The 24,460-nt window shown below is 37.2% G+C and overlaps 1 protein-coding gene and 1 pseudogene across 1 annotated transcript in view; one reads left to right on the forward strand and one right to left on the reverse strand.

Annotated features, from left to right (window-relative positions):
• LOC104084665 ((-)-camphene/tricyclene synthase, chloroplastic-like) overlaps positions 1-20,695 on the reverse strand; it is a 187,584-nt gene extending 166,889 nt beyond the window's left edge. Inside the window, exon 1 of the mRNA XM_070177672.1 lies at positions 20,640-20,695. Coding sequence (XP_070033773.1) covers positions 20,640-20,673 — 34 coding nt within the window. The 5' untranslated portion in view covers positions 20,674-20,695. The remainder of the gene's footprint in view (positions 1-20,639) is intronic.
• On the forward strand, positions 20,407-24,157 carry LOC104102200 ((-)-camphene/tricyclene synthase, chloroplastic-like; annotated as a pseudogene).
• The last annotated feature ends 303 nt before the right edge of the window (positions 24,158-24,460 follow it).

Raw genomic sequence — 24,460 nt, forward strand, 5'->3', positions numbered from 1 at the left:
CTTAATTACTCATTTTAGTACTTTTGAAATCATAATTTCATCAATTAAGTAGTAGAAATAGAATTTTTACAGGGTAACTGATGATATTTTCACGACTATAATAATGAACCACCCATAAGCACCCATAAAACCCGGTATCACAAGTACATGAGCGTCAACTAGGAAATATAATACATTACAACATATGTCTGGAGTACAATTTAGACAGGAGAATATAAATAACTCAGATGAAGACTCTGCAGGCTGCGAATCGTAACATAAAATGCAGCTCACAGTAAATCCTCGCATCATCCGCGCCTCTGCGCCCAAAAGATCACCAGACATATATGTACCTACACAAAAATGTACAGCAAGTGTAGCATGAGTGCGTAAATCCACACGTACCCAGTAAGTATCTAGCCTAACCCCAGAGAAGTAGTGACGGGGGTTGACATCGACACTTACTAGTGGTCCAATTTGACAGATACAATAAGAAGTAAATAGATATGGGGCAGAGTAAGTAAACGAATTAAACAAGTATAAATATGTGGTAAAATCCTTCTTTCAACAATAAGCTCAACTCTCGATTAGCAGTTACCTCTTCCACTGGAGAGAGAGAGAGTGTGTGTGTGTGTGTGTATATATATATATATATATATATATATATATATATATATATATATATATATATAATGGACCTCACCAGATGGGTCGTCATGATTCAAATCAGGATAACTCCCAGATACACTGGCCCGCCCTTTTCACAAATAATACACACGATTCCATAGAAGTATTTTTACAGAAATGCAGAGGCGTATAGCCCAATCCCATCATAATTTGGTATATAGCCATAGATACATCTACTATATATATTGCCGAGGTGAACGGCCCGCTCCCATTAGAGTGTAATACATAATTCTGTCAAGGCGAACAACCGGATTCCATAAGGTGTGCGCACTGCCGAGGGTCGAACGACACGAACCATAGATATATCTATCCTGCCAAGGCGAATGGCCCGGTCCCATTAGAATAAGAAGTTTTGACGGGTCCTAGACCCCACTCAAGAAGGGACATGTGAGTTATAAGAAGCTTTGGGTAAAACCTTTCGATGAGAACGCATAATACGGGAGAAATTCATAAGAGGAGTACAATTATTTCGCGGCAAATCACGAAGCCCGTCGAATCTCTACAATAGTGAGTCTATCTCTCAACACAAGTCTAGTCTCAAGTCGTAATGTAAAATAAAGTAATTTAATAGACAAGGGATTGTTCAAATAGTACAGCTATAGCATGATGTGAGTCTAAGTGTTCCCGGACAATAACATGGATCAAACTACGTACGGACTCTCGTCACCTTGTGCGTACGTAAACCCCGCAATAAGTAACACGTAGCAAATACATCCCCTAGGGGTAGTTTCCTCCTCACAGAGTTAGACAAGAGACTTACCTCGCTCCGAAGTTCCATAATCAGCTCTAAAGCCTCTTTAACACCTCAAGCCGATGCCCGTCGCACCAAAATTAGTCAAACAATGTGCAATCCCATAAAAATATACTCTAATACTCATAACAAATCAATTTAAACAAATTTCACTCCGCTCGAAAAGTCGATAAAATAACCATCGGGCCCACGTGCTCGGATTCCGAAAATATTTGAAGATAACCATTACTCATAACATTATGAACTCAAATATATAATTTATTCTCAATTCCATGTCCAATTTCATTATCAAAATCAAAAAATACAGATTTCTAGGTTTCTTTTAAAATCTCACAATTTCTATAAATTTTCATGCTTGAATCCATATAAAAATATGTATTTAACTCACAACGTGAAGAAATCACTTACCCCATTGTAGTTGATGAAGATGGCACTCCAAAAGTGTTCTAACATCGGCTCCCATAAACGAAAATGAGTTGAAAAAGGGCCAAACCCCCATTTTAAAGAAGCCCCACTGCCCAGCACGAATTCCGCTTCCGCGGTGAGAAGGTCGCTTCTGCGACAGCTGCTTCTGCGGTTCTAAGTATCGCACCTGTGGCCTTAACCACACAGGTGCGGTTACACTAGAAGACAAATGCTTCAGCTCTTCTTCCAAGTCTAAAATCGATCCGTTGATCATCCGGAATCCACCCGAGGCCCTCGGAATCTCAACCAAATATATCAACACATCCCAAAAAATATTACGAACTTAGTCAGGGCCTCAAATCATGCCAAACAAAATCGAAACTACGAATTGCGCATCGATTCAAGCCTAATGAACTATTGAACTACTAACTTCCACATCTGATGTCGAAACCTATTAAAGCACGTCCGATTGACCTCAAATTTTTGCACACAAGTCCAAAATGACATTACGGACTTATTCCAACTTTTGAAATTGAGATCTGACCTTGGTATCAAAAAGTCCACCCCCGGTCAAACTTCCAAAAACCTCCAACTTCTAACTTCCGCCAAATAACCCCAAAATGACCTACGGACCTCTAAATCCACATCCGGATGCGCTCCTAAGACCATTATCGCCATACGGAGCTATTCCCAAGCTCGGAATTCCAAACGGATATCGATGACATTAAATTACACTTCAACCCAAATTTATAAAAGTCTTCTAAAATGCCTACTTTCCACAATGAGCGCTGAAACGCTCCCGAGTCATCCAAAACCTGATCATGACATATGCCCTAGTCCAAAATCATCATCTAAACCTATTGGAACCTTCAAATCCCGATTTCGATTTCTACTAAAAAATTAGACTTTAGTCAATTCTTCCAACTTAAAGCTTCCAAAATTAGAATTTTCCATCTAAGTCAGCCCCGAACTTCCCGAAATTTAATTACGGCCATACGTGCCAGTCATAATACCTGAAGTGAAGCCATTCATGGACTCAAACTATCGAACGACGCGCTAGGGTTCAAAATGACCAGTCGGGTCGTTACATTCTCTCCCACTTAAACATACGTTCGTCCTCGAACGTGCAAAAAACTGCTCTGGGGTTGTCCAAAATCACTGTTTAACACCTCGTGCACCTACCCGTGCCACCACAACCCAGTTGAGCACATTAGCTCGAGCCACACTGAAGATCTTTCCTGCTACCTTAGCTAACAAGCTTTACAACCAAATTCCAACATCCGGAATTCTCCACGATACCAGATTCTAACACACGAACAACGTATCAATCACCAGATACTGTACCAAAACATGATAGTATACCCTTTCTGAATTCACACCCTGCACCGCATAATTCACATGACCATAATAACATCCCCTGACCAAAATAGCTGAAATTTTACGAATCTGGTGCCCACAACACACCTCATGACACCTATAAGGACTATTCCAACTCTCGCAATACTGCCATGACGAAAAAGACGGGTAAAAACTTATAACCACCTGCCAAATCAATGAATCATGGAGTTTCTCCTCCTGACAAGAACCATTACCTCACTCTGAACTGAATAATGATATTTTCTCTTTAATGCACCTTAATAAATCTGGCCACGCTAATTTCAGGTCTAATAATCTCGCCTCACCCAGTACAAACTACTGGGGCAATAAGCCATCCCAGACACTGCCAAAAGTCTCATACGACGCCCACAATGAGCCAACACACTACAACTCGAATGTGATACATAAGGAAAATGAACTCTGGAGAAGAACTACCCGACCCACATAAAAAATAAAATGGCCATCAAATACTATGAGCCTTTCTCATAGGTAAGAAACAGGACACACAAAATAAATATAAGGAACCGTGCTTAATCATCTCATTATTGCGGCGTGCAACTCGATCCACACATGATACCGTCACGGCGTGCAACTCGATCCAAATAGCATTCCTGTGGCGGCATGCTACCCAATCCAAACAATATACTCGTGGCGGCATGCCACCCGATCCGTACATAACCATCAAGAAGAAAACACACATCAAGACGAAATGCTTATACTTATGAAATGCTTGAATATCAATCACAAGCACGCCAAGTGCATAATACAAATCCCGGGGAGACGGATAGCGCCATACGCTACAAAACCCAAGAACAACTAAGGTGCAATAAATGACTTGAATCTCGAGAGCCATACTGCTCATATAACACCATAAGCTACACGGGACCACAACACACGTGCAAATAATCAAGTCGTCTCACAACCCAACGGAATAATAGAGGACTACATGGAATAGTTGGCGACGAAAATAACATCCAATGCCCTAAGACTCCTCCATAAGAAATTCTATGTTGGATGAACACACCCGGCCTGGTGTAGAGCACACATCCACATTTAGACCCATCAACAACCCTTAAGCCGATTCTGATCATGCCATACTAGGGTAATAACCTTTCAAGGATCCACAATAACCCTACCCATGACACATAAGAACATCCGTCAAATCTGGAACAATTCACACAGTCCACAACCCAAGGAATAGAAAGCCTCTCAGGCATAAACTCTTGTATTTATGATATTGCAGTAACCTCCATACTCAGTTTCAATCTTTAACAATCAAGTGACTAACATATCGCACTTATACAATCTTCCCGTGGGATACGCCCCCACGACCTTCCGCACCATGTAGCAAAGTCTGCATATCCATACCACCTACTATACTAGTGTTGTAAAGCAAATCGAGAACCCGCAAATCAGTACACAAAGCCTCTTACATAGGACAACGATTTCAGGTGGCGTTAAAGACAATACTAGCTTACTCTAAACATCTGAATTATTTCTTGCTCATCCGAGCTCGTGACATTCTTGTCTACACCGAAATGCAACCTTGATCCTCAACTTCCAATTCCCATGCCATTCACTGCAACTAACATCCCAATATGCGAGAGTACAAGAATTCCATCATAACTCCTGAACCACTAATAGACTAAACACTCAATCATATAGAGACCTTTCACTTAACTCATTTCAGGAGAACCATTGCAATACGCGAATGAATTCCCATAACTGCAGAAAATACAATCCTCAAGTAGTGGTCTAAACCACCATAACTCTTCCGGGATCCATCTACACATAACAGGCCATTATAATCGAATACCTCCAAATAATCAAATTACGGCGGCCGTCAAGCCTCACATGTACCACCACAAATCACTTGCATAACTTAACATGTTGAAGGGACTGATCATTGCCACCATCATGCCGATTCAACCATTGCTAACCGAATCAACTTCTAATTTACTCTGGACTTGCCTTAGAAATAATAATAGCTCCATTCAAAAATATAACGAACCCAATATGCACTCATCCTGAGTGACCCTATTTCACGAAACCACATTGTCTCAAAATCCACTAACTATCTCATACCCTCCTTGAGCGCACATCGCATCTTCAACTTATACACCCATTCTGATAATTCCTCTACGAATCCGAAGTTATTTTCTCCCATATCTCCAATGTTGCACCATAGACTGATGATAACATAGAACATTCCAAGTCCCTTTTCATAATCCACTGCAAAAGATCGATAGTTAACCACACCACGAACTCGAAACCCTTGGGCACCGCACTTTAATTTTTGAACCCACTAGGACCGTTGTTGAGAGTCACCCACTCTGACTTGGTCCAGAATATAATCAACTCCAAGGCTCTGCTAGCACGTGAACACCCTCTCAAAGAAGCAACCAGCTGAATTTCTTTTCCTTGTACATCACATCCACACGAAGCATAAACTCTGAGTCTTCCCAAAACCTGAACACGAATCGATAAGGCCAAATATAGCACACATTCCTCAAATCCTTTGCTCGAATTACTACTGATGTTTTCTTTCCTTAGTCATGATAACCCACTAATACACCGATAACCAAAAACCACACAAGCAGACAACCACGCGATCCGATCGTAGACGGTGGGGCTCCCCCACTTAGCTTGAAGTTGTAATTACATAATCTTGGAACCAACCAAGATTCCTCCTACCCCGTTGAAATCACTGAAAGTCCAACAATGCATTCCAAACTCGAAGTCATGTTGCATCCAAATAAATTATGTGGACCTAGTCACTATCTACCATGAATTCACAAATGGCTCCAAACTTTCCTCGAGGCATGTGGACATCCTACCATGGAACCCATATGCTACTCTCCCACTTTGGTCAAACCCTCTCCTTTAAGGAATTTCTCGACTTCCGTTTTTCATACTTGACCCTCTAGCAATTCAACCACCGCAAGACACCTCCCTACATGTCCTTCCTCATCCTTCGCTGCCCAATTGTTGCCTCAAATCTGAATCCATCTCTGTAGCACTTAATCTAATAAATTGCCACCAACTCAAAGCCTCCTAGATGATTATCCTTCTCGAGCCATCAACAATAGAATTACTGATTCGATTCCAAAATCGCTACACTCAGCTATCTCTGACAACTGCTTCTCAGGCACCATTTCACAATACCCTGCCCCGAAGGCAAATTGAAGAAGACCATAACACCGGCGAACCTTAACGCATTTAACAAGGGCGGTGATACCACATCACAATTGAGAACTCTACCACGCTCAAAAATATCAAATCTCGTCACTCTATTAACCCCAAACCTGAACATTCATAGTACGATTACCTTTCCTTTGCTGGAATTAAACGCTAAACCTCTACATCATGCGCTGAGAAATCCCACATTCAAGTCATTCACTGTGTCGGCACATAATCGAGCACCCCGCCATTATATCAATACCGCGAGATCATAACTCATGAACATCATAGCAACCTGTACATAGCCTCAAAACCATCCGAAATATAGCTACTGAGCTGAAATGACAAAATATCCTTCTACAAGAAGACGATAACAACTCGCTCGAATGCGCAGGGAGGAAAATCCTGCTCCACGTCTGTAGTACCACTGCAACTCCTCGGTGCCAAATTGACATGAGTGCTCAACACCGTACAAGAATGAGTAGAAAGAAAATAAAGGCATAATCCTCAAAGGAATCATATCGCATGATGAGGAATCAAGAAGGTAAGTGCTCCTAACAACCCTATAGCCTCTCTAAGATAAGTACAGACGTCTCCGTACCGATCCGCAAGAATTTACTAGACTTGCTCATGACTCGTGAGACTCACGTGAACCTAATGCTCTAATACCAAGTTGTCACGATCCAAAATCTACTAAAGTCCGTGATGGCGCCTAACACTGTCGCCAGGCAAACCAACAGTGGATGATTAACTTAATTACTCATTTTAGTATTTTTGAAATCATAATTTCATCAATTAAGTACTAAGAAATAGAATTTTTACAGGGTAACTAATGATATTTTCACGACTACAATAATGAACCACCCATAAGCACCCCTAAAACCTGGTGTCACAAGTACATGAATGCCAACTAGGAAATATAATACATTACAACATCTTTCTGGAGTACAATCTAGACAGGAGAATATAAATAACTTAGATGAAAACTCTGCAGGCTGCGAATCGTAACATAAAATACAGCTCACGGTAAGTCCCCGCATCATCCGCGCCTCTGCGCCTAAAAGATCACCAGACATATATGTACATGTACAAAAATGTACAGCAAGTGTAGCATGAGAACGTAAATCCACGTGTACGCAGTAAGTATCTAGCCTAACCCCAGAGAAATAGTGATGAGAGGTCGACATCGACACTTACTAGTGGTCCAATAAGACAGATACAATAAGAAGTAAATAGATATTGGGCAGAGTAAGTAAACGAATTAAACAAGTATAAATATGTGGTAAAATCCTTCTCTAAAAAATAAGCTCAACTCTCGATTAGCAGTCACCTCCTCCACCGGAGAGAGAGAGAGAGAGAGAGAGAGAGAGAGAGAGAGAGAGAGAGAGAGAGAGAGAGAGAGTGTGTGTGTGTGTGTGTGTGTGTGTGTGTGTGTGTATATATATATATATATATATATATAATGGACCTCACTAGATGGGTCGCCATGATTCAAATCAGGAAAACTCCCAAATACAGTGGCCCTTTTGAAAAATAATACGCATGATTCCATAGAAGTATTTTTATAGAAATGCCGAGGCGTATGGCCCGATCCCATCATAATCTGGTATATAGCCATAGATACATCTATTATATTTTTTTTTGAGGCAAATGGCCCACTCCCATGAGAGTTTAGTACATAATCCTACCGAGGCGAATGACCCGATCCCATAAGGTGTGCGCACTGCCGAGGGTCGAACGGCACGAACAATAGATGTATATATCCTACCGAGGTGAACGGTCTTGTCCCATTAGAATAAGAAGCTTTGACGGGTCCTTGACCCCACTCACGAAGGGACATGTGAGTTATAAGAAGCTTTGGGGAAAACCTTTCGATGAGAACGCATAACGCGGAAGAAATTCGTAAAAGGAGTATAATTATTTTGCGGCAAATCACGAAGCCCGTCGAATCTCTACAATAGTGAGTTTATCGCTCTACACAAGTTTAGTCTCAAGTCGTAATGTAAAATAAAGAAATTTAATAGACAAGGGACTACTCAAATAGTACAGCTATAGCATGGTGTGAGTCTAAGTCTACCCGGACAATAACATGGATCTAACTACATACGGACTCTCGTTACCTCATGCGTACGTAGCCCCCGCAACAAGTAACACATATCAATACATCACCTAGGGGTAGTTTCCACCTCACAGAGTTAGACAAGAGACTTACCTCGCTCCTAAGTTCCATAACCAGCTCCAAAGCCTCTCTAACACCTCAAACGATGCCCGTTACTCCAAAACTAGTCAAATAATGTGCAAACCCATAACACATATACTCTAATACTCATAACAAATCAATTTAAATAAATTCCCACTCCGCTCAAAAAGTCGATAAAGCAACCCTCGAGCCCATATACCGGGATTCCAAAAATTTTCGAAGATAACCATTACCCATAACATTACGAACTCAAATATATAATTTATTCTCAATTCCATGTCCAATTTCGTGGTCAAAATCAAAATATACCGAGTTCTAGGTTTCTTTCAAAATCTCACAATTTCTATAACTTTTCATGCTTGAATCCATATAAAAATCATGTATTTAACTCACAACGTGAAGAAATTACTTACCCCATTATAGTTAATGAAGATGGCACTCCAAAAGTGCTCCAAAATCGGCTCCTATGGACTAGAATGGGCCAAACCCCCGTTTTAAAGAAGCCTCACTACCCAACACGAATTTCGCTTCTGCGGTGAGAAGGTCGCTTATGCGACAACCGCTTTTGTGACAACCACTACTGCGGCTCTAAGTCTCGCACCTCCGAGAAACCAAACCAAGGTCATTGGCCGCTTCTGCAGCCCTCATGCCCATCTGCGCCCACGCTTCTGCGCTGCCCACTACGCAGGTGCAGTCCTGCTTCTACGGCGAGATGACCGCATCTGCGGTCTCATCACTGCCCAACGAAAATCTGCATATGCGCCCCCTCTTGGCCACTTCTTCGGCTCCGCACCTGCGGCCAAAACCACGCAGGTGCGGTTACACCAGAAGACAAATGCTTCAGCTCTTCTTCCAAGTCCAAACTCGATCCGTTGATAATCCGGAATGCAGTCGAGGCCCTCGGGACCTCAACCAAATATACCAACACATCCCAAAATACATTACGAACTTAGTCGAGGCCTCAAATCACGCCAAACAGCATCGAAACTATGAATTGTGCATCGATTCAACCTAATGAACTATTGAACTTCTAACTTCCATATCCGATGCCGAAACCTATCAAATCACGTCCGATTGACCTCAAAATTTTGCACCCAAGTCCTAAATGACATTACGGACTAATTCCAACTTCCGAAATTGAGATCCGACCCTGGTATAAAAAAAGTCCACCCCCGATCAAACTTCCAAAAATCTCAAACTTCCAACTTCCGCCAAATGACCCCAAAATGACCTACGGACCTCCAAATCTACATCTGGATGCGCTCCTAAGACTAGCATCGCCATACAAAGCTATTCCCAGGCTCGGAATTTCAAATGGACATCGATGACATTAAAATATACTTCAACCCAAAGTTATAAAATTCTTCTAAAATGACAACTTTCCACAATGAGCGCTGAAATGCTCTCAGGTCATCCAAAACCCGATACGGACATATGTCCAAGTCCAAAATCATCATACAAACCTATTGGAACCTTCAAATCCCGCTTACGAGTTCGTTTACTCAAAAATCAGACTTTGGTCAATTCTTTCAACTTAAAGCTTCCAAAATTAGAATTTTCCATCTAAGTCAGCCCCAAACTTCCCAAAATTCAATTCCGACCATACGTGCCAGTCACAATACCTGAAGTGAAGCTACTCATGGCCTCAAACCATCGAACAATGCGCTAGGGCTCAAAATAACTGTTTGGGTCATTACAGTTTCTTTTTTAAATAAGCATGGGAATATAATTCAAGAGGTTTTTTGGGGACACCATATAGTTTAAGTATTTAACTGACAAAATCATAATAGTTAGTTTAGAAGATTTTAGAGTATTCACTCTTTAATATGCCACGCATAGAATAGGAGCTAAGATTCGTCTATAGCTATGCATGCAAGGTGACAGCTTAGATCATGATAGCTGTAATGACCCAAACGGTCATTTTAACTTTTAGAACCCCATTCCCTAAAATAAAACTTCCCGTATGTACTTATAATGATTTATGACTTACGGGGATGGTTGGTTCGGGATTTGAAAGTGTTTGGGGTGAAACCGGAACATTTGGTTCCTTAAGTTGGCCTTAAAGTGCTAAGTTTGACTTCGGTTAACATTTTGAGAAAATGACCTCGGAATAGAATTTTGATGATTCCAACAGCTCCGTATGGTGATTTTGGACTTAGGAGCGTGTTCGGAACCTTATTTGGAAGTCCGTAGTTAAATTAGGCTTGAAATGGCTAAAAAATAAGAATTTAAGTTTGGAAGTTTGACTGATGAGTTGACTTTTTGATATCGGAGTCGGAATACAGTTCAAAAAGTTTTCATAGCTCCGTTATGTCATTTATGACTTATGTGTAAAATTTGAGGTCAATCGGAGTTGATTTGATAGGTTCCGACATCGAATGTAGAAGTTAAAAACTCTTAGTTTTATTAAGTTTGAATTGGGGTATGATTCATGGTTTTAGCATTGTTTGATGTGATTTAGAGGTTCGACTAAGTTCGTATGATATTTTAGGACTTTTTGGTATATTTGGTTGAGGTCCCGAGGGTCTCAGGTGAGTTTCGGATGATTAACGGATCAAAAGTTGGACTTAAAAAGCTGCTGCAATTTTCCCTTCTGCTGTATATTCTAGGATGTGATCGAGCCTCAGGTCGAACCCAGATATCAAGCCCCAGATCGAGGCCTGAGTCAAAGCCAGGGACGAGGCTCAGTATCGAAGCCACGATCGAAGGTCCAGGTCGAGGGCCATGATCGAAGGCAAGGCTCGAGGGCCAGGATCAAGACCCAAGATCGAACTTGATCGAGGCTATGATCGAGTCCCATGCTCGAGGCCTGATCGAGGCCATGACCGAAGCCCAGGCTCGAGGGCCACGATCGAGGCCCAATTTCTGAAGGCTGCCTGGGCAGTTTATAAAAGAAGACATTCGTCCCCTTTGCCATTTTTGACGAACTTGAGCCTGAGCAGATGCGACTTTTGTCAGTTTTTCAAGGGAAAAACATTGGGGTAAGTGATTCTAACTCGGATTTGGTCTACATATACAAGTATATCATTGTTTTCACCATAAAATTTAAATTTGGGAAATTTTTATTAATCTCATAGAAACAAACTTTTTTGAGATTTCGGTATCGATTCGGAGTCGGATTTGAGTGAAACTTGTATGGTTGGACTCGTAATTGAATGGGTTATCGAATTTCATAACTTTTGCCGGATTCCGAGACATGGGCCCCATGGATGAATTTTTAATTAATTTTGGAATTTTTATTAAAAATGTAGTATTTTCTTATAGAATTGATTCCTATAATTTTTAGTGATTGTATCGAATTATTTTGGCTAGATTTGAGTCAGACAGAGTTGGATAATCGTGGAAAAGGCCTTATAGTGGATTAAATTAGAGCAAGATGAGGTAAGTCTCTTGTCTAATCTTATGAGGGGGAATTACCTCATAGGTGATTAAAATTAAATAATTGTTGCTAATTGTGGGGGCTACGTACGCACGAAGTGATGAGATTCCGTGCGTAGCTACTATTAATGCTAAAGTCCGGGTAATTTAGGACTCAAAGCATGCATTACTTGTGCAAATAGTATTCTTTGATTAATTAATATTAATTGATATATATGAATATATTGTGAATTGTTAGATAAAGATATTAAAGGATGAAAATCTCATAGGCTTGATTTTCTGTTTAAATCAATTAATTATTAAAAGAAATTGTTCTCCTCCCGAATTTATCTTATACTAAATATACTCTCCTTCCGGAGGTACATAAGAAAATGTCCTCCTTTCTTGTGGAGCGGACCGAACGCCTCGGCAGGATAGATGCATCTATGGATCGCGCCGCACGTCCATCGGCAGTGTACACGACACTCTGGATCAGGCCGTACGTCCTCGACAGAAATCGTGCTTAATAATAATAATTACACGATACTTTAATAATTTCTTTCAACTTGTGAAGCTAATTAATAAATTGAAAAATCCTTGGAATTTAATGAATTATTATTCTTGCCTGTTTAGGAATTAATTGTTACTCCTGTAAATGAGATTTAATTGATAAATTAGAATTTATTTGTTGAAGGAATTTAATTAATATATTGAGAATTGTTATAGTTGAAGGAATTTGATTATTTTCGCTGATTAAATAAATTTTTGTAAATTCTATAAATCATGCTGATTTAAAAATTCTAGTTTTATTTCAGTTATTATTATTGACCCATAGTGAGTGTCAAAGTCGGCCATCTCGTCTCTACCACTTCGAGATTAGGCTTGATACTTACTAGGTACACGTTGTTTACGTACTCATACTACACTTGCTACACTTTTTGTGCAGGACCTGAGACAGGTACTAGTGGAGGACGTATCATCACATACACACGTCATCCCGAGGTATAGTGGTGAGCTGCCTTTCTGAGCCGTTCTGCAGTTACCAGTGTCTCTTCTTATATTTACATTCTGTCTATTTCATTTCAGATAGTATTTGGAGTTTTGTATAATCTACTAGATGCTCATGCACTTGTGACACCAGGTCTTGGCACACACACATTGGTAGAGTTTGGGTTTATATTTTCTTGGTTTTAAATTTTATCAATGTATGCTTAATTTATTAGATGGCTTGCCTAGCTGTAGTGTTGGGCGCCATCATGACCTACAGGTGAAATTGGGTCGTGACAATATCATACTCTTTATATATAAAGAAAATACATAAGATGTACCCTGTACTTGTACGGAAAAATTAGTTTCATACTTAACCTTTACGGGCGTCCTAATACAACTCTTTCCTTTTTTAATGTAACAAACACCTCCCTAACACACATATAACGAGCCACATGGTGTGATGGCACCTAGTCTCTATGACTAGGTAAGCATATCAATTATGCGGAATACAAAACTGAAACTCAAATCTCAACATATAAAATAAATCAAATCGCGATTGAAATAGTTACAACTCCCAAAACCCTGTAGAAATAAGTCACAAGCTTCTAAGAATTTATTCTAAGTATCTCTATACATCAGAGTCTAAGGAGAATAAGGAAAAATAACATATTAGGGATAGAGGGGGACTCCGAGGTCTGCGGATGATGGCATATATACCTTAAAGTCTCCGCGTATAGTCTAGCTCACTGATACATGGTCTAGTAGGAAGTACCTGGATCTGCACAAAAAGATGTGCAAAAGCGTAGTATGAGTATACCACAACGGTACCCAGTAAGTGCCAAGACTAACCTCTGTTGAATAGTGACGAGGTCAGGTCAGGGCCTTACTAGAAATAATAAAAGACAGGACGAACAGTTTAATAATATTATAATAATAATAATAATAATAATAATAATAATAATAATAATAATAATAATAATAATAATAATAATAATAATAATAATAATAATAATAATAATAATAATAATAATAATAATAATAATAATAATAATAATAATAATAATAATAATAATAATAATAATAATAATAATAATAATAATAATAATAATAATAAAGACAATAGAAGTGAATCAAGTAAGGAGTATGTCACAATTCAACTACACAGAATAAGGGCAAATAACACCTCGTGGAAGAAAAACGAAAATTTACAACTTTAAGGAAAACACCAAAAATAACCGAAGGCAATACAACCATAAAGAAATATCAACAAGGGCACTCCCGAGGTACCGCCTCGTGGTCCCAAATCATAAATAAATTCACAATAGCTCATTTCTTTATATCACTGCGAGAGCCTTCACATTTAATATTAAAGAAATTATTTTTTTTTCCGAAATAGCATCCCGCATTTTAGCTACCCTTATCACACCGCATGACTTCTAGTAGTTCCCATACTAGCCACGCGTATCAAGCTACCCTTATCTCACTAGCCACGCGTATCAAGCTTCTGCGGTCCCAAGCGCACCTGCGATCCTTCATCCGCATCTGCGGTCGTGCAGATACGGAAATTTTCCTCTGCACCTGTGGCCACTGCTGCACTCTCCATTTTCCTCTTCTGCGCTCCCACGCTCGCTTCTGCGAGCTCACACCTGCGAGCCAATTCCACAGGTGCGATTGTATCAGATGACATAAGGTTTTCAACTTTGTTCTAAGTCCAAATTTCGATCCGTTAACCATCCGAAACTCACCCGAGGCCCCCGGTACCTCAACCAAATACACTAACAAGTCCTAAAATATCATACGAACTTAGTCAAAGCCTCAAATCACATCAAACAACGCTAAAAACACGAATCATACCTCAATTCAAGTCTAGTGAAACTTGAGAATTTTCAACTTCTACATTCGATGCTGAAACCTATCAAATCAAGTCCGATTGACCTCAAATTTTGCACACAAGTCATAAATGACATAACAGACATATTTAAATTTTCAGAATCGGATTCCGATCCCAATATCAAAAAGTCAACTCCCCGGTCAAACTTACAAACTTAAACCTCTATTTTAGCCATTTCAAGCCTAATTTAACTACAGACTTCCAAATAGAATTTCGGACATGCTCCTAAATTCAAAATCACCATATAGAGCTATTGGAATCATCAAAACTCTAATCTGGGGTCGTTTACACATAAGTCAATAACCGATCAACTATTTCAACTTAAGTTTTCATCCTTGAGACTAAGTGTCTCAATTCATTCTGAAACCTCACCGGACCCGAACTGACTACCCCGTAAATTCACGATACAGCTATAAAGTACAGAATGAGCAGTAAATGGGAGAACGGGGTTACAACTCTCAAAACGACTGACCGGGTCGTTACATGAACCAACCAGAACAAAGAGTTATCCGCAATAGATTTTACAAAAATAAAATTTTTTTTTTTAAAAAAAAGAAGAATAAGAAGAACTTGGAAGGTAAATGGGTATGAGAAATGTAACATCACTAGTGAAATTTTCTACGCTTCGCGCAGTCAATAAAACCTAAATATGCGAAATGTTTCTATTCTAATACCCAAATATAAGAAATATGTTATGATTCCTTTAAAATTTTAAAATTTAAATAGATTAAATTTCATGTTCTAATTATCTACAATTAGTTCTATAACTTTTCTTAATTTTTCACTGCGTAAGAGTTTTTGGTCTTCTAGGGATACTTAAAATGTATATCTTTAAAGGTGATACTATATTTTTAAGTGTTGTATGTGTAACAAAATTTAAATCATGATATTTTTGACATTTAATATATATGTGTGTGTATATATATATATATATATATATATATATACATATATGTGTGTGTGTTGGATGTGTAACAAAATTTAAATCATGATATTTTTGACATTTAATATATATGTATATAAATTATAAATATATATCATCTTTTCCATACAAGTAAAAAGGACGACAACGCATAATGAAAGAAAAAAAAGAAGTAAAACCTAATCCATATACCAAATTATATCAAACACAAAAAGAACTACAATATTGCTGGAGGCTTGAAGTGAACCAACCACAATAATTAGAAGTTCAAGAAGTAGAAAATAACCTCTCGCTTACTCTTTCCGTCGTAGGAAAATTATATTTCAATGTAGCTTCCGTCTTCCCTTATAATAATACATAATCAGCATTTGAGTTCCGGATACCGAATGATAAAATTAATAAAAACGTAAACAAAAAAAAAACCTCACAGATTATTGGCTTCATAAAATCCCCATATACCTTATAAAGAAAAAGACATTCCCACCTGAAATAAAATAGTATAACTTAGTTCTTAAAAATAACCTCATATAAAACACTATAACTTAGTTCTACCCAAACTCATCCACGAATAAAGAGGAGATGTACTCCATTAATCAAACATTGAAAAGATTTCATTAACAGCTCTCATTTCATTTCTATTAGTAGTTTCATTCATAATTTCCAAAATATTACAAGTTTATAAACATAGTGAAGAATATATTTGCCAAATACCAATATTTCTAGTTCAATTTCCAACATCGACTACCACCCACAACCTGTCTACGGAGCCTCTAAGTACAACAGAAGAGTAGTACGGAAGTGCCGGCAACAAGGCCCCGGCTATACCTCAAAACACAATGTACAACTCAAATGACATCAGGCCCGGAAAAGTGTAGGACTCACCAAAACCTGCTGAATAGAGAGCGACTGCTAAGGAAGACCAAAGCTACCCGCTGATGAACTACCTGCATCCATTAAAGATGCAACGCCCTCGACAAAAGGGATGTTAGTACATATGGAATAGTACTAGTATGTAAAGCTAACTGTCCTCTTTCAAAATGGAATGCCAATGTAAGAAATGAAAAATCGTGGAAACAACAATCAACAATCAATGATATTCAAATGCCAAGTTAAAACATAATAATTTCCAAAATATGAAGATAGCACTCTGAAGTAATAATCAAAATATGATGATAATATTATTATTTTTTGGTTGGGAGATCTTTAGCACCGATATATCACTGTTCACAATATCATCTTTTTCAATACCAATATTCACAATACCAATACCACCATACTTTTAGCATGAAATCCGATCACGACCCGATCGGTTAGGCCATCTCATTAGAGACATCAGCCACAATCACTCTCAATACGAATACCACCGTACTTTTAGCACAGAGTCCGATCACGACCCGATCGGTTAGGCCATCTCATTAGAGACATCAACCACAATCACAATTTCAATTATAATTTCCAGCACAATCATCACCGTGTGTGCGGCATGGTGTCCGATCACGACCCGATCAGCTAGGCCGTCTCACCATAATGCCGTGTGGATCGACATCATCCTTTTCTATTAATCAATCTCATCCCAATTAAGAGGAATAATTTTATCACATCAATCTCATCCCAAATAAGGGCAATAATTCACAAAAATAACATAGGTACAAGTATATTTACTTCATCATCTTTCACATTGTATGAATCTCCACTAGTATTTTCAACCAATAACAACAATAATATTTTTTTGGCTCTTTTGGCCATTTATAAGATTCTTTATTCAAGGCACGTTGGCCGTATTTGATATTCCACACTTTCATTTTTTCCCTCTCATGTATTATCATCATAAATATCAAAATATATAATATTCCGAAAATCACAACTTTAAGTTCATTAGTAATGAACAATTTAAGCACAATAGATTTCTTTTCGAGAAATGGAGTAAAATAATTGGCAATTGATGTGCAAGTTAAAATCATCAACAAGTAACACACCATTTATTCTTGAAATATTTTTTTCCAAAACGGGCAATACACAATTTTCACTCACGAATATATAAGAATGCAAAACACATTGAAAATACTCACAAAGCATAACATTTGTTAAAACAGCCACATATGGGCATGACTTGAGTTCATAAGCTTTTAGGCAATTCTATTTTCGAAGTCAATTCAGAATAGTTGAATCAAAGATTATTTTATAACCTTTCTGACATCATTTCATTTCATTGGCACCATCGGCGACAAGTATAACTTTCACTTTTGGCACGTTGGCCACACTTTATATCCCCAATTCACTTATTTTACTTCCAACCATCTTTATAAATTATCAACAATAAGACATTTTCAATCAAACTTTAGGTACACATATGAGCAATTAAGAGTCTTAAGTATATTGGGATTTTCTCATACAATTTGGCATCATAACCTTCATTTGGAACAAGACTCAAAGACATAGCATTTTAATGTACATATCATTCTTGAACACATTCCCAAAGGATAACATAATGTGATAGGAACATTTGTAACATATTTTAAATACATAATTCTCGACACTTTGCTTATTCGGGACAATCGAATTTATTGGGAATATCTCGAAACATAAAATAAGAAACTTGATACAACCATACTTGAAACTTACGGGAACATCATGAAATTCAATTCTAAGAGAGTATTTTAGCTAACATACATCGCTTTGAACTTTTCTTAAATTACTACAACGTTCCGAAAATTCTAGAAATCCCAATCTATTTTGAGACATAACAAAATTGAACACAAATTAGGAAGGTATTCATGGTTTCAGCTCATTTGAGTATTTTATCATACACTAGGTGTGCATCAAGGTTTCAAGGTCCTTTTATGGAGGATTCCATCATCCCACAACCCATTCTTTATCAGTTTTAGCTCAATAATTATCCTACACCCTTTGATAACACATGCATGTAAATAACCAACTCCCATACGCAAGAATCATTTTACTAATTACCCAATTCTAGATAAAATTCGAAATTGAGGGTTAGGATGTAGAATCTTATCTCTAGGATGAAGACCTAGTGAGTTTTCCTTGTTAATCTTCCAAAATTCGAGCAAGAATTGAAGAACCAATTGTTGAAGAACTCTCTCCCACTCTAGGGCACTCTTTAACCCTCAAAATGTTAGATTTTTGCTCAAAGGATGGTACAAATAGTCTATTTAACGAAGTAGGGTCGGGTTATAAAAATCTCAAAAATGAAGCTCCGGAACAGGATATGCGGTCGAATAGAATAGGCCGCATAATTGGCCTCCAAAACTAGGCATGTTTGACTCAGTCTGCGGTCATTATAAAGCCCACAGACCTATTCTGCGGTCGCATAATGCACCGTAGAATTGGTCTGCGGTCTCATAATGCGCCGCAAACCTAATCTCCAACTTGCCCATTCCCGCCTCACTCTGCGGCCATTATGTGGTCCGCAAAGTGATTCTACGGCCGCATAGTAGGCCGCAGAAATGCATTTTTCTGCCCAAATATTTTTTCTTCTACTTTCCAACGCACTGTTCAACCCAAAAAGTTCGAGCCGCAGATTTTATACAATCTTCAAACACGTAAGCCTATTCCGGCACCATGAAATCTTGAATTCATTTGTAAAATTTTACGGGGCTTTACACTTAAATACTTCAAAATTTTCCGGGGTGTTACATCAGCCAGTTCCCACATGCAGAAAATACAACAGTATTGTTATTTTATTCGCCTTTTCTTTCTTTCTTTCTTTTTAAGAATAAAGAAGTATGGCATAACTTAAAAAGTTAATGAAAAAAACTTACTGGACATCTGATGAGGTTTTCACTCTCTTTTCGAGAACATTATTCATCAAGCTAACAATCACATCATCGCTAGCCACCAGAATATGGGATATTGATGTTAAAAACATTGAAGGACCTTATAAATGTAGGATGTGAATCTTTAGAATTCATTGTTATTCCTTATGAATGCTTAATATGAAAGGGTGGAAGCTAAGTAACGACTATTTTTGTAACATAATAGTTAGTAAGCATTAAGTTTATGAAACAGTGAAATCGTAACCGCCATTTTTGGAATACAACCGTTGGTAAACATTTCTTTTTTCATTTTGGGTAAACATTAACAGTTTAAAGAGTATAATAAAATTGGGCAATCAAGGAGAGTCAAGTCATTATTGAGCTAATTTACTTATATAAAAATGAGAGAAAAAAGATAAATGAGATCCTTGGCCAAAGAGAGGTGCCAAGTCACCTTGTCTATTCCCTCTTTTTTATATATATATATATTGTTAGAGTGTGCATGACCTTTGATTTTGATTGGTCTTAGGAAGGAATTGGATTAGACATTTAAACTGAAATTATTAATTAAGGTTTTTTTTGGGGAAAGTTTTTAATTTTTTGTTTTTGGGCCTCTTGGGTTTCTATGTAGAAGTGTTTAAAGGATTAGAAGAAGGAAAATTTGTGAAAGGAGAAGAACAGCTTGAAGGAGGAAGGGGAGGGGGGACCGGGGTGATGAAGATGAAGAATGGGAGGGGCTGGGGGCTGGTTTTTGGCTTTACTTTGGACTATTACGCGCCCACTTTTTCTTTATATTTAACTTCTTCGCCACATAAGCTTTTAGAGTGATATTTGTTATACTAAAAACTGCTTGGGGATCCAATTACCATATTTAAAAAATCTCTCCACTCATAAAATTTGATCAAATTTGAACAAAGTAGAGATGCTATTTATGGCCACCTCCATAAGACCTGCAACTCCTTCTCTTTCCTTTTTCAGTGGTAGAAAGGCATCACTTATATCAAAAGCCAAAGCCTGCAGCATGTCTAAAGCTAATTCCACTAGTCCAAAAGCTGAACCACCATTGAGTCACAGCTCTATTCCCACAAATATGAATACCCATAGGCGTTCTGGGAATTACAAACCTCCTACATGGCATTTCGAATATATCCAATCCATTAACAATGATTATGTGGTACAGCCTGTTATTATTAAGTCTTTCTTGTTACTCAAAGATAATATATACTAATATCTCTGTGTACTATATTTGCATGGATCAGAATCACGTGAATATTTTATCAAATGATCATTTTATTAGTAAGTTAATGTTTTTTCTTAAAAAAATTGCGTACGTAGGGAGACAACTATACGAAGCGATTAAATAAACTGAAGGAGGAAATGCGGAAGAAGTTGAAGATGATGGACGATGTTGATGGAGAAGAATTAGACAAGCTGGAGCTGATTGACAACTTACAAAGACTTGGACTGAGTTACCACTTCAAGGAAGAAATCTTTCAAATTTTGAGAAGCATACACCAACAACATATATTACAGAAGGAGGGCAGAAACATAGTCGCGGGAGAATATTCATTATTATACGCTACAGCTTTTAAATTTAAACTCTTGAGAGAACATGGTTTTGATATTTCTCAAGGTATGTACGTACGTACTGTTCATCTGTGCATGTTCTGGGGCCCTTTTTTATGCTCTTATATTCAATAGTCTTAAATTTTGTGCTATTTTATAAAAAGATGAAACATTTGGGGAAAGTCGACCTTGTATACATTTGAATGTTGACATGCGACATACACATATATACATGTGAACCTGCATTAATGGCTAGCTTTAATTGCACTAAATACCCCCTATTATATGATTCAATTCTAGATAAACCCATTTAAATTCATAAAAGGCATTAATAAGTTTTTTTTAACAAAAATATTAATTCTTTTTTTAAAACTTCAAAAAAATCAATATATAAGAACTTTTTATTTACAAGTTTAATTTGTCTTTAAGTAATTATATTTTAATATACTCACTAAAAGATTATACTTCATAAGAGGTGCCAGTGTAGGATTTTCATAGTATATATAGAGGGTGTAAGTATTTGATAACATATAGGGAGTGTGTCCGAAAAGAAATCATACTATAAAGGTGTTTCGTATAATTACCCAAAATTAAGTTATTATAGTATTAGTTACACATTTAAGAGTTACCAATGTAAGAAAAGAAGAACTAAATCATAATCGATAGAGTTATCAATGTTTTGAAAAGAATATACAATCATACCTCTATATAACAATTTCTATATAATAATATTTTAATATAAAATCAAAATCTTTTTGGCACCAAATTTTTTATATTATATTCTATCTCTTAGTAAAACAGTATTTTACCAATTATTAACAACAATAACCATTTTTATTGCAGTACGTTTTTTTGTAAAATTATCTATCTGTATATAACAATCATCTTTATAGATATATAGCCTCTAGGATTATCAATAATCGGTCTCTATGACAAAATATTATGTGTGTGTATATATATATATATATATATATATATATATATATATATATATATATATATATATATATATAATTAAAGATTTCATTACGTGAAAGATTTGAACATATATTTAGATTTTTCCCCCTTGTTTAGATATATTGAACAGTTTCAAGATTGAGGACGGTAATTTCAAGAAAAGTCTTGATAAAAACCCAAAAGGATTGTTGCAATTGTACGAAGCTTCGTTTTTTACTATAGAAACAAAAAACACTTTGAAATCCGCTAGAAGAGTCACAAAGTCGGAGCCGAAGAATTAACAACAACATTAGCCCGCCATGCGTTGGAACTCCCTTCACATTGGATGATGTTGAGATTAGAGACAAGGTGGTACTTAAACGTTTATGAGAAAATACCAAACGCTAATCCTCTTCTGCTTGAGCTTGCCAAGTTGGACTTCAACATTGTTCAAGCAACACATCAAGAAGAATTAAGAGATGTATCAAGGTGAGTATCTATAAATATATGTCCATAGTCAATACATAAGTTTACCAAAAATCTGAAGGTTAATTAATTAGGAGGAACTAAAAAAGTATTTTTGCTTAATTATTTAGAACATGTTTTTGATAATTTCTCATGTATAGCATTAATGAGTAATTAATTATATTTAAAGGTGGTGGAAGACCACGTGCCTGGCAGAGAAGTTGCCATTTTCAAGAGACAGACTAGCAGAGGCTTTCTTTTGGGGAGTAGGGATAGTATTTGAGCCTCAACAAGGACATTGCCGAGTAATGCTGACAAAGATCATTGTTTTTGTTACATCCATTGATGATATTTATGATATTTATGGGACTTACTGATGTTGTAGAAAGGTAATTAAAGTAACTATATCTGTAACAATTCATTAATCTTGCGTAACACAAAAAATTATTCAACTTATAGCTAATGATTAATCGACAAACATTTTCAAGAATTGCTTTTAATAATTAGCTTCTCCTTTTCACGTGCGTTCAAATTTCACCTACTTACTCTAATTAATTTACCCCTCTATATAAGTTCTCCTTTCTATTGTTGTGAAAATATAAAATAATAATAAATTCATATGGGAGCTAACAGCAATGGAGCAACTTCCGGAATACATGAAAGTAATGTACCTTGCGCTGTTCAACACAATAAATGAAATGGCATATGAAGTTCTTAAAGTGCAGGGTATCAACATTCTACCCTACCTTTCAAAATCAGTAAGAATTGATATCGTTGTATTTAGATTACATTCTTTTAGTCCCAGAGATTAAACATGCCTATTTTATTAATTTCCTATAAATCTAAATCTGCTATTTGAAACACATGCACGTTAATTAATTAGTGGGCAGATTTGTGCAAAGCTTACTTACGAGAAGCAGGATGGTACTATAATGGACATAAGCCAACTCTGCAAGAATACATGGATAACGCATGGATCTCAATTTCAATTCCTATGATATTAATCCACGCATTCTTCTTAGTTACCAATCCAATTACCAAAGAGGAATTGGAATCACTAAGCAAGTACCCAGACATAATTCGCTGGTCTTCAACAATTTTTCGCTTCGTCGATGATTTAGGGACATCATCTGTATGCTTTTATACCTTTCTTTTACATGAAATAGGCGTAGCAAATCTTGATGTCTCATTTAATTTATTTATTCATGTATTTATTTCAGGATGAATTGAAGAGGGGGGACGTTCCAAAATCTATTCAGTGTTACATAAACGAAAAGGGTGTTTCCGAAGAAGAGGCAAGAGAACGCATACAACATTTGATAAAGGAGACATGGGAAATGATGAACAAAGCTCAGAGAGAAAACTTGCTATTTTCTGGAACATTTGTTGAAATCGCAAAGAATATTGCAAGAACGGCACAGTGCATGTATCTGCATGGAGATGGGCATGGAATTCAAAACGCTGAAATTAAAAATAGCATATCCAAAATACTTTTTGAGCATATAACAGTTCCTAATCCATTGACTCCCAATCCATCCCTATAATTAGAGCTAGATACTAGTATAATTTATTTGTATCGAATAAGACTCTAAACTTGTGCTTGCGTAATACTGTTCGTGAAAGCAGGAGTGAGTCAACTTATAAATTATGCGATATATAGCTTATTTTGATGGTTGTTACCCATCATTTCTGTAATGACCCGACTTGTCATTTAAAGAATTTACGTTCCGTTCGGTGGCTTAAGGTCCCGAGCAACTTTAAAATGTATATTATGACTTGCGAGAGTGGTTAAGTTTGGTTTACGGATGATTTAGGATTTAATTGAAAGAACAATTCTTGTTTTGGAAGCTTAAGTTGAAATAATTGACCGGATGGTGAATTATGTGTAAACGACCCCAAAATAGAGTTTTGATGATTCCAATAGCTCCGTATGGTAATTTTGGACTTAGGAGCGTGTCCGAAAATATTTTTGGAAGTC

Source organism: Nicotiana tomentosiformis, chromosome 6 (genome assembly GCF_000390325.3).
Source record: "Nicotiana tomentosiformis chromosome 6, ASM39032v3, whole genome shotgun sequence".
NCBI classification, from domain to species: domain Eukaryota; kingdom Viridiplantae; phylum Streptophyta; class Magnoliopsida; order Solanales; family Solanaceae; genus Nicotiana; species Nicotiana tomentosiformis.